The 12,337-nt window shown below is 40.9% G+C and overlaps 1 protein-coding gene across 2 annotated transcripts in view; it reads right to left on the bottom strand.

Moving 5' to 3' along the window:
- prkdc (protein kinase, DNA-activated, catalytic subunit) overlaps positions 1-12,337 on the bottom strand; it is a 42,662-nt gene that overhangs the window by 1,566 nt on the left and 28,759 nt on the right. For both annotated transcript variants that reach the window (XM_047803102.1, XM_027169097.2), the window contains exons 63-85: positions 11,305-11,516; positions 11,078-11,216; positions 10,087-10,263; positions 8,736-8,960; positions 7,700-7,808; positions 7,488-7,590; positions 7,029-7,194; positions 6,617-6,791; positions 6,315-6,496; positions 5,066-5,246; positions 4,619-4,779; positions 4,287-4,498; positions 4,110-4,197; positions 3,557-3,700; positions 3,245-3,452; positions 3,083-3,150; positions 2,676-2,896; positions 2,406-2,498; positions 1,681-1,761; positions 1,477-1,548; positions 987-1,188; positions 687-875; positions 288-427 (exon numbers count right to left, since the gene is read on the bottom strand). In XM_047803102.1, the coding sequence (XP_047659058.1) occupies positions 288-427; positions 687-875; positions 987-1,188; positions 1,477-1,548; positions 1,681-1,761; positions 2,406-2,498; positions 2,676-2,896; positions 3,083-3,150; positions 3,245-3,452; positions 3,557-3,700; positions 4,110-4,197; positions 4,287-4,498; positions 4,619-4,779; positions 5,066-5,246; positions 6,315-6,496; positions 6,617-6,791; positions 7,029-7,194; positions 7,488-7,590; positions 7,700-7,808; positions 8,736-8,960; positions 10,087-10,263; positions 11,078-11,216; positions 11,305-11,516 (3,548 nt within the window). The remainder of the gene's footprint in view (positions 1-287; positions 428-686; positions 876-986; positions 1,189-1,476; positions 1,549-1,680; positions 1,762-2,405; positions 2,499-2,675; positions 2,897-3,082; positions 3,151-3,244; positions 3,453-3,556; positions 3,701-4,109; positions 4,198-4,286; positions 4,499-4,618; positions 4,780-5,065; positions 5,247-6,314; positions 6,497-6,616; positions 6,792-7,028; positions 7,195-7,487; positions 7,591-7,699; positions 7,809-8,735; positions 8,961-10,086; positions 10,264-11,077; positions 11,217-11,304; positions 11,517-12,337) is intronic.

Raw genomic sequence — 12,337 nt, 5'->3', positions numbered from 1 at the left:
ATACAATTACAATTTCCCCACTGTAGGTAGGCTGCTATAAAAAGTTATAAAAGCTGCCGTTATTGGATTTATGGCCCAAATTTGTATACAAGTTTAAAGTTGACTGGAAAGTCGAATTGTAGGAGAAGTCTGGGATGTGAAGTGTCTGTGGCTGTGATTTCCACTGAAATCGGATTAGTTTTGCATACAAAAAGTAAACAGCTAAATCCAATTTACTGAAACACTATCCTGTAAGTGTTTGTGCCTGTAAGTGCCTGTAGAAAGTGCTGGAATGGCACCTGGCTTACCTCGTTATAACCGAGGGATTGGTTCCCTCTAGCTTCTTGCGAGCGAAGCTGATCTTTTGTAGTGGGTACCAGGTGATCTCTTTGGTGTCTACACTCCCAGTCCAGGTGCCTCCTTTCTTAAGCTGCTTTATTGCAAAGTTCTAAAGAAATAAGGAGAAAAATACATTTAAACCTGGAAATGAATAAAAGGACAACTGACGACACAGCTGCTGCTATGAAACACGCATAACATGTATTGAACATTCACAAGTATAAAAGTAATATTAATATAATAGTAATGGTAATATTTTGTCTGAACTTATCACTTGTTGGAGCATTTAATACAAAGGGCCATAGTAATGAGGGTCAGTGTTCACCAAGTACACATTTTTATATCCGCTTCCACTCAAATCATCATACCTTCCAGTCGAGAGAAGGCTCTTTGACAAACACATCCATGGTAGCAAGGAGGAGGTCAGGCTCATCCCTGAAGGCTCTTAGTGAGTGCACCATCACGCTGCGGATCAGGCCAGACTCTGCCATGGGCTTCATCAGACTTACAAACTGACGTGTAAGCCGGAAGGGAATCAGCTCTGGCACTGGCAGAAACTAAAAAAATTTAAACAGTAGGTTTCAGCGCCACCTAATACAGTGTGTAAGCAAACATTAGTAATTCATATAGGAAGATGAAGAAAGAAAAAAAAAAAAAGACACGCAAACCTGAGTAGCTGATCCAAAAGCATGGCCAAAATCAATGCCAATCATGCCACCGGTTTCAGTATTGATCATGAAGTTGGAGAGGTGACGGTCTCCGATACCCAGCACCCAGTGACTGATGCAGAGCAGCGCGTGAGAGCTGGCAAAGTGTGAACGCAGTGAAAGGAAGGCCTCAGGTGTCATACTCATGTTCACAAAGGCTCGCCTAGATGGGACCAAAACAATAAGTTAGACATTAAAATTTAAACATAATATGCAAAACATTCACCTCCAAAGCTTGTACTAAAATGTAGGAAATAAACTTTCTCTGCTCAGCACAATAGCCATCATCACCAAGCCACCCCAGTAACCAGTATTATTAATAAGACTAGCGAGCTCTTTGCGCTGTTTCAGGCTGAGATCCACTTTCTAATAATTTTCCACACAACATGTCACACGGTAATTAGACAGTAATGGAACGGTCTGATGATAGTAATAATAATGAGGAGCGTACCTCAGCAGATCTTCTGGTACACTCTGCTCCAACCGTTTAAAGTTGTTTACAGTGTCTGTGCGATTGGCCTTCCTGTAGCACAATGACGTCACACAGTTATGTGCACTAGGTCTTTCCAGTTTCAGCAGACAGTAAGACTCAGTAGGACATTATGGCACCACAGCAGGAGTAATTCTTAGTAAGAGGAAAAGAAAAATAACATACTTGTATGTCTCAACGTATCGTCTTATTCCCTCAATCTTCCCAGCAACCTTACTTAGCCAAGAGTCGTAAATCTGATGGGGCCTAAAAAACAAAACAAATGTGTGCTTCTGTCAAAATGCCTTACAAAGGAATCAACTTTGAAAGATTTCAGATTGTCTGTCAAAGGAAAAAAAGTTGATTTATGCCCTTTGTAGGTGAATAAAGGAACAAGTCACGGAAATGTGAAATAAAGTGAATTGGAAGTGAGTAAGTGTAGCAGTAGATATAATCACTGCATGTTCATTCATTCATTCATTTTCTACCACTTATCCGAACTATTCTCGGGTCACGGGGAGCCTGTGCCTATCTCAGGCATCAAGGCAGGATACACCCTGGACGGAGTGCCAACCCATCGCAGGGCACACACACACTCTCATTCACTCACACACTATGGGCAATTTCCCCAGAGATGCCAATCAACCTACCATGCATGTCTTTGGACCGGGGGATGAAATTGGAGTACCAGGAGGAAACCCCCGAGGCACGGGGAGAACATGCAAACTCAACACACAAGGCGGAGGCGGGAATCGAACCCCCGACCCTGTAGGTATGAGGCGAACGTGCTAACCACTAAGCCACCGTATCCCCTCACTGCATGTTAAAAAAACTAAATAGTTTTTTGTGAGAAGAACTAACAAATGCCATTCATAGTCAAGTCAATGACATGCCATCAATAGAAAGCATACATAGCTGTGTTCCTCTGCTCTTTTACAGTTGTTTTACTAGCCAGGAAGTCTTTCAGTGTGCAGGTATTTTCCATCCACTCGATCAGACCAATTCTGCAGACAAAAAACAAACAATCATCAAACAGTATAAAGGACTGAAAGAACTCTTAAACATCAGAATCTTCGCAATAATAATTAAATAACTAAGCTGTCTCCTAGTGTGACGCACATATAGTGAGCTTCCCATATATTTTAAACTAGAAGAAGATGGTCCAGAAATAGATCCCCTACCTGCTTGTTATTGGAACGACCTGGTAGGTATGAAGCGTCAGGCTGCGTTGTGAACATGCTGTGTCCTGACTGAGAAGGATGTTCATGACACCAAAGAGCTGCTCAATACGCTGGTCCTGCCGCAGGTCCTCTCCTCCCTTCACCAAGAATGGGTGGTCTCTTTCATCGTCGCCTCGCACGATGAGACGTTTCGGACGGCGAATGGATGTCATAACCTTTACCTTGAGTCACACATGCAGTCAAAATAAACATTGCTTACTGTAACTGCCTCACATCGACCGCACCCTTTAAAAAATATGCCACAAATGAGTACCAGCGGATAAATCAAGGCCAGCTGATATAAGTGAGCTATTCAGAATAAACAACATAAAAAAATATTCATCTAGAACACCATCCACAATACATACCCTCTCATCAAACCCTGTAATCTTCGCATGGTACTCAGGTAGAGGCTTGGACCTTCCATCATACTGTCCTAAAGTGGAGAAGTGAATTAGTCTTGAATATCTGCTTGAGACATTTTCTGAAGTAATGTGTTATCTGAGTAATTGTTGTTTTTTTTTCCTAACCTGGGACCTCCAGCTCATTCCTGTGTGTGTCTGCACTGAAGTTACTTAGCCAGGGTGAGTACTCCTTCAGGTTCCCTGGCTCCTTCTGGAAGCCTCTCATGGACAACACCAGGTCATCCACGGCCTTGAGATAATCCTTATCTTTACGCTTCTCAAACACCTTCGAGCCGCCTGAGCCAAAAAACTTCTCCACATCTTTGGAGAATTTCTTTTAGAAATACACAAAGAGTAAACACAGGCTTTACTTTGTACAGTTACTTATTCACTGAAATTATGAAGATGATATTAGCTTCATGTGCTATAACTCAGAACCTGGCTGAATTTTTTCCGGAAGGATCCGATGCCTGAGGCTTTGGAGTTGCAGAGTGAGGTGGTCATTTCTTCATACAGTAACCTCATCTTTGCCTTGTTCATGGTGGGTTTCTCCAACTGACTCTTAACCTCATCCCACCAATCCTGTCAAGCAAAAAAATAATTGACAGAACAGCAATGTAAAAATCTTATCAATGTTTTTAATACAGCATAAATATTTGGAGTAGATAAAGAAAAGATTATCCCCCCAGTTACGATTCACTTGTTTCATCACGGTTTGGAAAATGGCAACGAGGCCTAATTATGATAATAAATAAGGAATAGTTTTTAAAAGCAACGTGCATGAGATTTAAGCAAGCCGTGCTTTCAAGCTGTGCATCATTTACAATTCAGAGCTCTACAATGAACTAATTCAGTTTACAACACAGCCAATGAGGGGGGAAAATACAATTGAAAAATAAAAATGTCAAAGAAAAGTGCTGGGAAAAAAAACAACAACATTTGTTCATTAAATATACATTATAGCAAATTAACTGTAAAATAAATTTAGTACTTTAAACAGCATTTCAGGGTTGGTGAGCTGCTGAAGAGCATCAACAAACTCTTGAAAAGCTCCTCCTCTATCCAGTTTTGCCTTTAGTCTGGAACAAACACAAAATATAGTCAAAAACAAATGTTTTTCATTATTTATATCATGCTTATAAGTCACTAATTACCCAGATCAGCATACTTATGGACAAACTCCTGGTTCCTGTGACCTATAACAGACTCTTCAAAGGTGTAGCCTTCATTGCTTATCATGAAGGGGTAGATGAGTGCTTGTGGGTAACAATCTGCAATCTCCTTCACCACATGCTGCACTGCCACTGCCTCTGGCTTGTCCAATAGGGCCATCATTTGACAGATCCACCCAATCAGCTGCCAGCAAGGCACACTTACCACCTATCAAAACACAACATGGCTACTTCTGTAAATGACAACCCAAATCTAACCTAAAATAACAATCCCACAATCTAAGCCATTTTTCTGGGCTTTGACTCTAAGATTTATCCCCAACTCCACCTCTCTGGCCATCAGGTCCAGTGTCTCTGCAGAGTAGAGCTCCACCAGCTGCAGTAAGCGAGGAAACTTGAGTCTGGCTTCCTCAGAGTTGAGCTTCAATGCTTTTAGCATCATCTTCACTACATGAGCAGGTAAACTCTGCATCTTGGAAGAAAGGCTCACTGCGAAACATGAACAAGACGAGCATTGGAATACAAGACTGTGTGTAAATGTATAATTTTGCTGCCAGAGATCCCAAGGCTGACCAAAATAAATTGGAACATGTCTCAAACAAAAATCCACAATATTGAGATGAATTATTTTATACATTTAGCTTTTGCATTCGATGGGAAGCTCAGTTCCAGGACAGCCACATTCTTATAGCCTTAATATGGTTCATTAAACATAGACCATAGAATGCTAAAGATTATAGAAACATTATGGTTGGGCATGCAGTCTTAGATTTACTCTCTTCTCTTTGCTCATTCTCCCTCAGTCTGCGGTCACAGAAGTTAGCAAGAGTCATGTAGGCCTCCACGATGCCTAATGTGTCCGCATATTTTTGGCTGAACGACTGCTCCTCTTCCTCAGCCTTGCGTGCAGCACTGTGTAATAGCTCGAGAGCATGCGTCTGCAGGCCCTCCACCACCTAACATTTCACAGAAGAGAGTAGGTGCTGTGGGTTAGTGGGTCATACTGGGCACAAAATATAATAGAAAATGATGGAAAGGTTAGCTAAAAAAAATTACAAAAATTTTTTTGAGCAGGTTATATATGTGCATGTATAAAGAGCCAATTCTGTCATCTGCTACATAACACAACAGCATGAACCTTTATAATAATGTGCTTTTTATTGTTTAAACTTTATGACCAAATGTTTGTGAACGCCTAAGGGGGCTTTACATCTGGTCACTTCATGCGTTTTCTGTGATCCGATAGCTATCCGATGGTAAAAAGACCAGGTGTAAATGCCCTCCGAAACGCTTTCGAGACAGATATAAATCTGATGGTTCAAACCACTTCAGGAGGTGGTCTGGGACGCATTTTAGATGAAACTGGACAGGTGTAAATGAAAGTGGTTGTTCAAGCCACATACGTCAGCGCTATACTCCTCCCAAATGGAAGTACGTCACTCGCAGGTGATTCGCGAGTCGTGCATCGCGCCAGAAACAAATATGTTTTCCCACCAGCGTTGGCTCCGATTTTTCACCCAGGGGTCTCGTTTGGTCTTAAAATGCACTGCTGCCGCCAGCGAAAATGCGACAAACAGTAAATGCTGTTTTTTGTAGCAACCGCATACACCAAAGCATGTTCCATTTCAATGACCCCGGAAATTAGGTGAAATATATTTGCATTTTGGGCGGGAGTAAAAGATCGGATTGATATCTGATTCGCCAAGACGCATTTATGTGGCCTAATGTAAATGGAACAGTTTTAACAGATCAGATAGCTCAGGATCAGAGAAAACACATGAAGTGACCAGGTGTAAAAAGGCCCTAAGATAACACCGTATCTGGTTCTTCCACAAACATACACAGTTCTCTTTGTATGTTGTAGCATTACAATTTCTCTTCACTGGAACTAAGAAGCCCAAAACTGTCTTGAAATGATAATGTCACTATGCACAATTTTTCACATGAATGTAATTGAACTGATATTGACATTTGAACTATCATGTTGACATTTTAAATAATTTCAGCTGAACTCCAAAAGCTACCTTGTCACTAGAAGATGCCGTGGAAAGTTCTAGAACTCTCTGTGCTTTCTCTTCTCCAAGGGCCTCCAGAACAGAGGGACTGCGTTGCACAGCGCTAGCCAAAAGCTCAAAGGTGGTACCCAGCAGGATCCTCTGGTCTCTGAACTCCTTGCTGGAGAAGCCTTCACTATGGGTTTTAAACTCTTCACAACACAAACATGTAAAATCAGAATTAAGAGCCACTTCATTCACTGTGTTAAACACATTTCTGGACTGTAAAAGAAAGTCTAGTTTAGAACTTTGAATGGTGGAACAGTTTCTACCAAGCAATGGGACAGTCTTGAGCAGGGAGCTAATCTGCTCAGCAGGACCCTGGCTCTGGCTCCTTCGCTGACTGAAACATGTGAAGCTGTGCACCCAGCGCTGTAGACGACCTTTCTCCGCCTTTGCTTCCCTGTGAAGCTCTTTCAACAGCTTGGTCGCCACGGAGAAATTGTTCTGGTGTGATATACAAGCAAGGAAAAAAGTAAAATATCTGTAGTTCCATAAAATTCAAATAATCTACCACTTTACTACATAAATATGTAACCAAGCACATGGACAATGGTTGTGTTGTTCAGGCCATAATGTGCACCATTAAATTGCCCTGCAGTGTAGAACTGATACCAGTGATATCTGCTTTAAATTGCTTAGTGCTTTGTTACTGAGCTGAAAGCTTATGTGATTATGAAGTACCTGTTTCCAGGCAGTATCTGCCATGGTCAGTTTCATATGAAACTTGCAGTCCTTCACTAGTGCTTTTAAATCTTCAGCTGTGCTGTCCTGCTGAGCACCATCCACCTCCATACTGTTAGCAGGAGATGAGCACAGCTTCTCACAGATCTTATCCAGGAAGAAACACCTGGAACATGTGATAATACATATTAGATCTCTCACACACACACACACACACACACACACACACACACACACACACACACACACACACACACACACACACACACACACACACACACACACACACACACACACACACACACACACACACACACACACACACACACACACACACACACACACACACACACACACACACACACCATAAAGGCAAGGATATTACCTAAACTGAAGATTTCATCAACCTTGCCCAGACATAATCTTTAATTAAGAGATAAATCTACTCCGATGACTCACCGGGATATAATAATGTCATCCCACACGTTCATGGGGTCCATTTTAGCATCAGGGTAGCGGCTGGTCCACCTCTTGATCAGAGTTTTTAAAGAGCCACCCGAGACTGGTGCAGAGAAGAACAAAGGTATTGAGACCATCATATGTAGATAGAAAGCTAACCAATATGACTATTGTTTCAATCATCATTTTCTTAATCAAGTTAGGCAGCTCACCCTCTCCTGTGATGTAATGTAGGAAATCCTGGATCTCCGTGAGAGCTTGGACTGACTGGAGCATGCTCAGACGACTTCGGTTCAGCAGAGGATCGACACTGGAGTAGTTCTGTACAACACAATAGTGTTAACTGTCACTCATTCAAACATGTGTCTTTTTTCTTAGTGAATCTTCCTCATCAGTTTTTTCTAAATGTGTATTCAACCACAAATAACTGGGGGCCAAGCAATGGAAAAAAAACTTAAGTGCTGGATCCCAATTGTCTTTGCTGCTGCTTTCCGAACTTCTTGTTCTTATATTATTTTGCATATCAATGTGGTCAAACTGTGGAAACATGAAGCTTGGTCAGTAGTCTGCTCTTGGCCCGCTCGGACTGATCCTGGCACCATAAAAGTAGTATACTGTACATTTTTACTGCTTCTACCTCCATATCTATGGAAGCGTTTAGCTGAGCCCACTTAAATTTCAAAAGAATTCCATTATATGCAAAAGATTTTACAAACCAAGATTTTTGGCTGATTTTCACAAACTGGTATCAAAACACCTAACAGAGGCTGAAGCTCACTCATTTATTTATTCATTCATTCATTCATTTTCTACCGCTTATCTGAACTTCTTAGGTCACAAAGAGCCTGTGCCTATCTCAGGCGTCATCGGGCATCAAGGTAGGATACACCCTGGACGGAGTGCCAACCCATCACAGGGCACACACACACTCTCATTCACTCACACACTATGGACAATTTTCCAGAGATGCCAATCAACCTACCATGCATGTCTTTGGACCGGGGGAGGAAACCGGAGTACCCGGAGGAAACCCCCGAGGCACGGGGAGAACATGCAAACTCCACACACACCCCCAACCCTGGAGGTGTGAGGCGAACGTGCTAACCACTAAGACACCGTGCCCCTGAAGCTCACTAATTATTAATATTAACTGTGGCGGTTAGCAGGTGAGACTTAATGTACTTGTCACAACCCACATCGGGACTCAAAGCTCATCAATTCCTGTTATTCTCTAAATCCAAAACTGACCTGCATGAAGACCTGCATGCAGTTGTTAGCATAGTATTTAGCACGATCGTAATCCTCCTGCAGGATGTACAGAAGACTGAGGTCTTGACTGTAGAGTGTCTCCATCACCAGTTTTCTTTGCTCAACCTTCATGGCAGCATCCACAAAGCTTAGCATATCCTGGTCCCTCTGCCCCTGCTGCAGCTGCTTCAACATGCTGCGCATCACGTACTGCAGGTAGGTTTCCTGGTGGACATTCATGTTAAAGTATTACTACTTTGTTTTATTTGTGTCTGTCAGTATTACAGGATCACTTATCTACATTGTAGAGAAAAATAAAGTTGATTCTTAAGCATAAAATTTAAAAATCGTTCACAAAAAAATGCCGTTATTCAAAAGATGCTAATGCAGGGTGTACACAAGCGTCAATGAAGTTAAACATGTCAGTTTTTCAATAATTAAATGCATATAACTGCAGAGTGTGTGAGAGTATGCAGTGTGTGTCTACCGATAACTCAAAGCGCTCATTATAATACTAGAATATAGGACATATTTATATTTAAGACTAAACACTTATTTTAAGTAGTACTAGATTTTTCAACACTCTTTAGCCAAAGCATACAATATGCAGATTTAGCTTCACTACTTGCAAATGCTTATCTTAATAATACAGAATTTTGCACTGAAACGGCACCAGTTTATGGATTACTGGTAGGGTTGGGAACCGGAAGCGCACGGAATTTTTAAGTTTCGGTTCCAAACGCAGTTCTGATGCGATGACGGGCAGAGCGCTGGGAGTGGTCACTTTAAATAGCCATGTCTTACCTCATGAATATTAATTGTTTACACTGTTTACAGTCACGCAACCAAATTAACGCAGTTTACAACAGAAATCTGTCACTCGCGCTGCTGTGCTGAGGTTCACTTTGTGTTAAACATGTCTAAAAAAAGTCTAAAGTGTGGATTCATTTCCAAAACTACAACAATGAAGCAAATCTACCCGCCCTGAGAGGGTTTTCTCCACAGCTGGAGATACAATAAGCCAGGAAAGGTCTCGTCGTCTCCCAGAGAAAGCAGGCAAGTTCATTTTTTATTCAGAAAAATTGCTGTTTTGCTAAGTTGTAATTCTGGATATTAAATTTGATGTTGGATTTATTTAAATTTGAATTGATATGAATTGCAATATTTAAAGAATGATTAATAAGCATAAATGGAATTGTTTAAGTATTGTGCATTATTATGCTGTGTGAAATCTTTAGCTGAAGCACATTGGAAAAGTTTGTAATACACTGATCTAATGAAAAACAACAAAATAAACCATATGATTTGTTTCCCAATCTGCTTTATAGCATGAACATGGACAAATTCCCACCTGATAAAATGGGTCTTCCCACATCCTGGACAAGTTGTGCTCTATATTAACTGTAGCACAGTACTGCAGAGACTTCCACTCAGTCAGGTGATTGTAGGCCTCCAAAGCTGCTATTTCCCAGAAATCCTTCTCTGTATCTGTGGGTTCACCATCCATCCACTCCTCCGTGTTCAGTGCCTAAGCCAATGAAACAAACTCCCAGAATTATAGAAAGGCACACATGCAAGGCAGACACAACAATAGATTATCACAGAAATATATGAAAGTTATATATACACCAGGACACAGATGAAAATGTGCTCCAAAATGTAAAAAGGTAGAAAAGGCAGACAGCAATACCAAGACATTTTGGTATGAGTTTGGTTCAATATTTATAGTCTGAAAGAGGGGACATTGTTATAAACAAAAAAATAATTTCTTAATTTCTTTTGACTTTTTAATTCTGTGTGCCAGAATTCAGCCAAGGCTCTCAAAAAATATGTTGACATAATCCCAAGGTTTATAAGACAGTGGCTAAAATGATCCTCATACATATTCCGTCGATACTTAAAATCGCTAATTTTTTTTTTTTCATTTTTAAGTAATACAAGTACTTTTGGACACCCAATTATACACATCTAATTCAGTTTTATTTATATAGCACTTTTACCAATGTCAAAAAGCATCATCATAGAAATCCAGAAATTGAGATAGATCCCTAATGATCAAGCTTTAAGTTGACGGTGTCAAGGAAAATCTCTGAGCTACAATCCATGAATCCGTTCAAAGTGGAACCCGTCCTCCTTCTGGGTGACAGCAAACCGTGGCATTTTAAATAAATACAGTATCCAGTTTTAGAACACAGGCCTATTAAATGTGTTGAAAAGATATTCAAAATGAACATATTGTAAATAAGAGGGTTGGGATGTGTACATGATAATATGTATTCAGTTCTAATTCAATTTAAGAAATGTGCCACAGTGGTGTGTCACCAAACGGACATTTGCATTACCTCATTATAAAGCTTTACTGCCTCAGCGTAGTCACCTTTGGCTTCGGCCTGCAGTGCAGTGCATGTGATGGTCTTTGTGCCAATCTTTCCGCCAAAGATGCCCCTCACCACATCATAATCGCCCAAAGACCTATACAACCTAAAGTTTTCAAACAAGAATAATTAATTCCACTTCTGAGTACAGACTATATATATAAAATAAAAAAAAAACATTTAATTTTACTCACTTAGCTAAATGAATCCAGCGCTCTGTGTCAGGGGGCAGCTCCTGCTTGCCTCGAGCTCGTTTCGAGGGAGGTTCGCTTGGCATGCTGCTGGACTTTATGAGGCATTGTTCCAGGAGGAGGATGCCCATGGGCTGCTGAAGACTGGCCAAACAGCTGGCACTGACACTGGCAGGCTGCACATTCAGTAGAGCTGAGTGCTGGTAGCACATATCCTGCACAAAAATCAGTCTGAAATCAGTATCTATACTTTACGATCAGTATACGCAGAGCCGATCGGCCCTATACGCTCATTACGCAAGTTGCGTAGGGCCCCGCAAATTATGCAAGGCCCTGCCTCCCCCTGCCTCATTTTACAGCTTGTGATAATGTTTACTGTGTAGATGACAATATGAAGCGGAGTTATCCATCTGGCCATGAAAAGAGAAAAAAGAAACAAAATGAGAGTGAAATGCGAGAACAGCAATCAGGTAAACTTTCGTTCTCTTCAAGTTTGATGTCAGCAAGAGCAAATAACAGTAAAGTTAAGTGGATGTGATTCTGTCTCTAGTCTCTCTCTGACCAGCTAAATTAGCTGTGCAGTGCTTCCAGACAAGAAAAGGACTAACACGAAGACTTACAGCAAGATTACAGATTCCAAAATGGTTGAATACCGAGTATATATTATAAAACATTCCATTCAATAAAGATTTGTTTATACCTCATTCAATTCTGTATTGTTTTACTCTTTGACCGAGAGATGGAGCAAACTTTTTTAAAAGGAGGGAGGTTTGTAGTAGGAGCAGTGGGGTGTCAAGTGTGAATGTGTGGCAAAGGGTTTACATGGCTCACGGGTCAGGTAGAAGGGCCTTTTAGCAGAATTTCTCTTAGGGCCCCAGGGGGGTCAGGATCAGCTCCGAGTATACTATAATCTAGTAATCAGTTTATTAGTTTGGAATTATGGTGAAAAAATGTAATGCTAACATGATTTAAACTCCAACAATTTTATCTACATGAGAACAAGAACACCGGTAATATGGTTTGGATGAAGAATAAA

Source organism: Tachysurus fulvidraco, chromosome 1, assembly GCF_022655615.1.
Source record: "Tachysurus fulvidraco isolate hzauxx_2018 chromosome 1, HZAU_PFXX_2.0, whole genome shotgun sequence".
NCBI lineage: Eukaryota > Metazoa > Chordata > Actinopteri > Siluriformes > Bagridae > Tachysurus > Tachysurus fulvidraco.
Note: the sequence above shows the minus strand (reverse complement) of the source record. Positions and strands in the feature narration are given on the sequence as shown.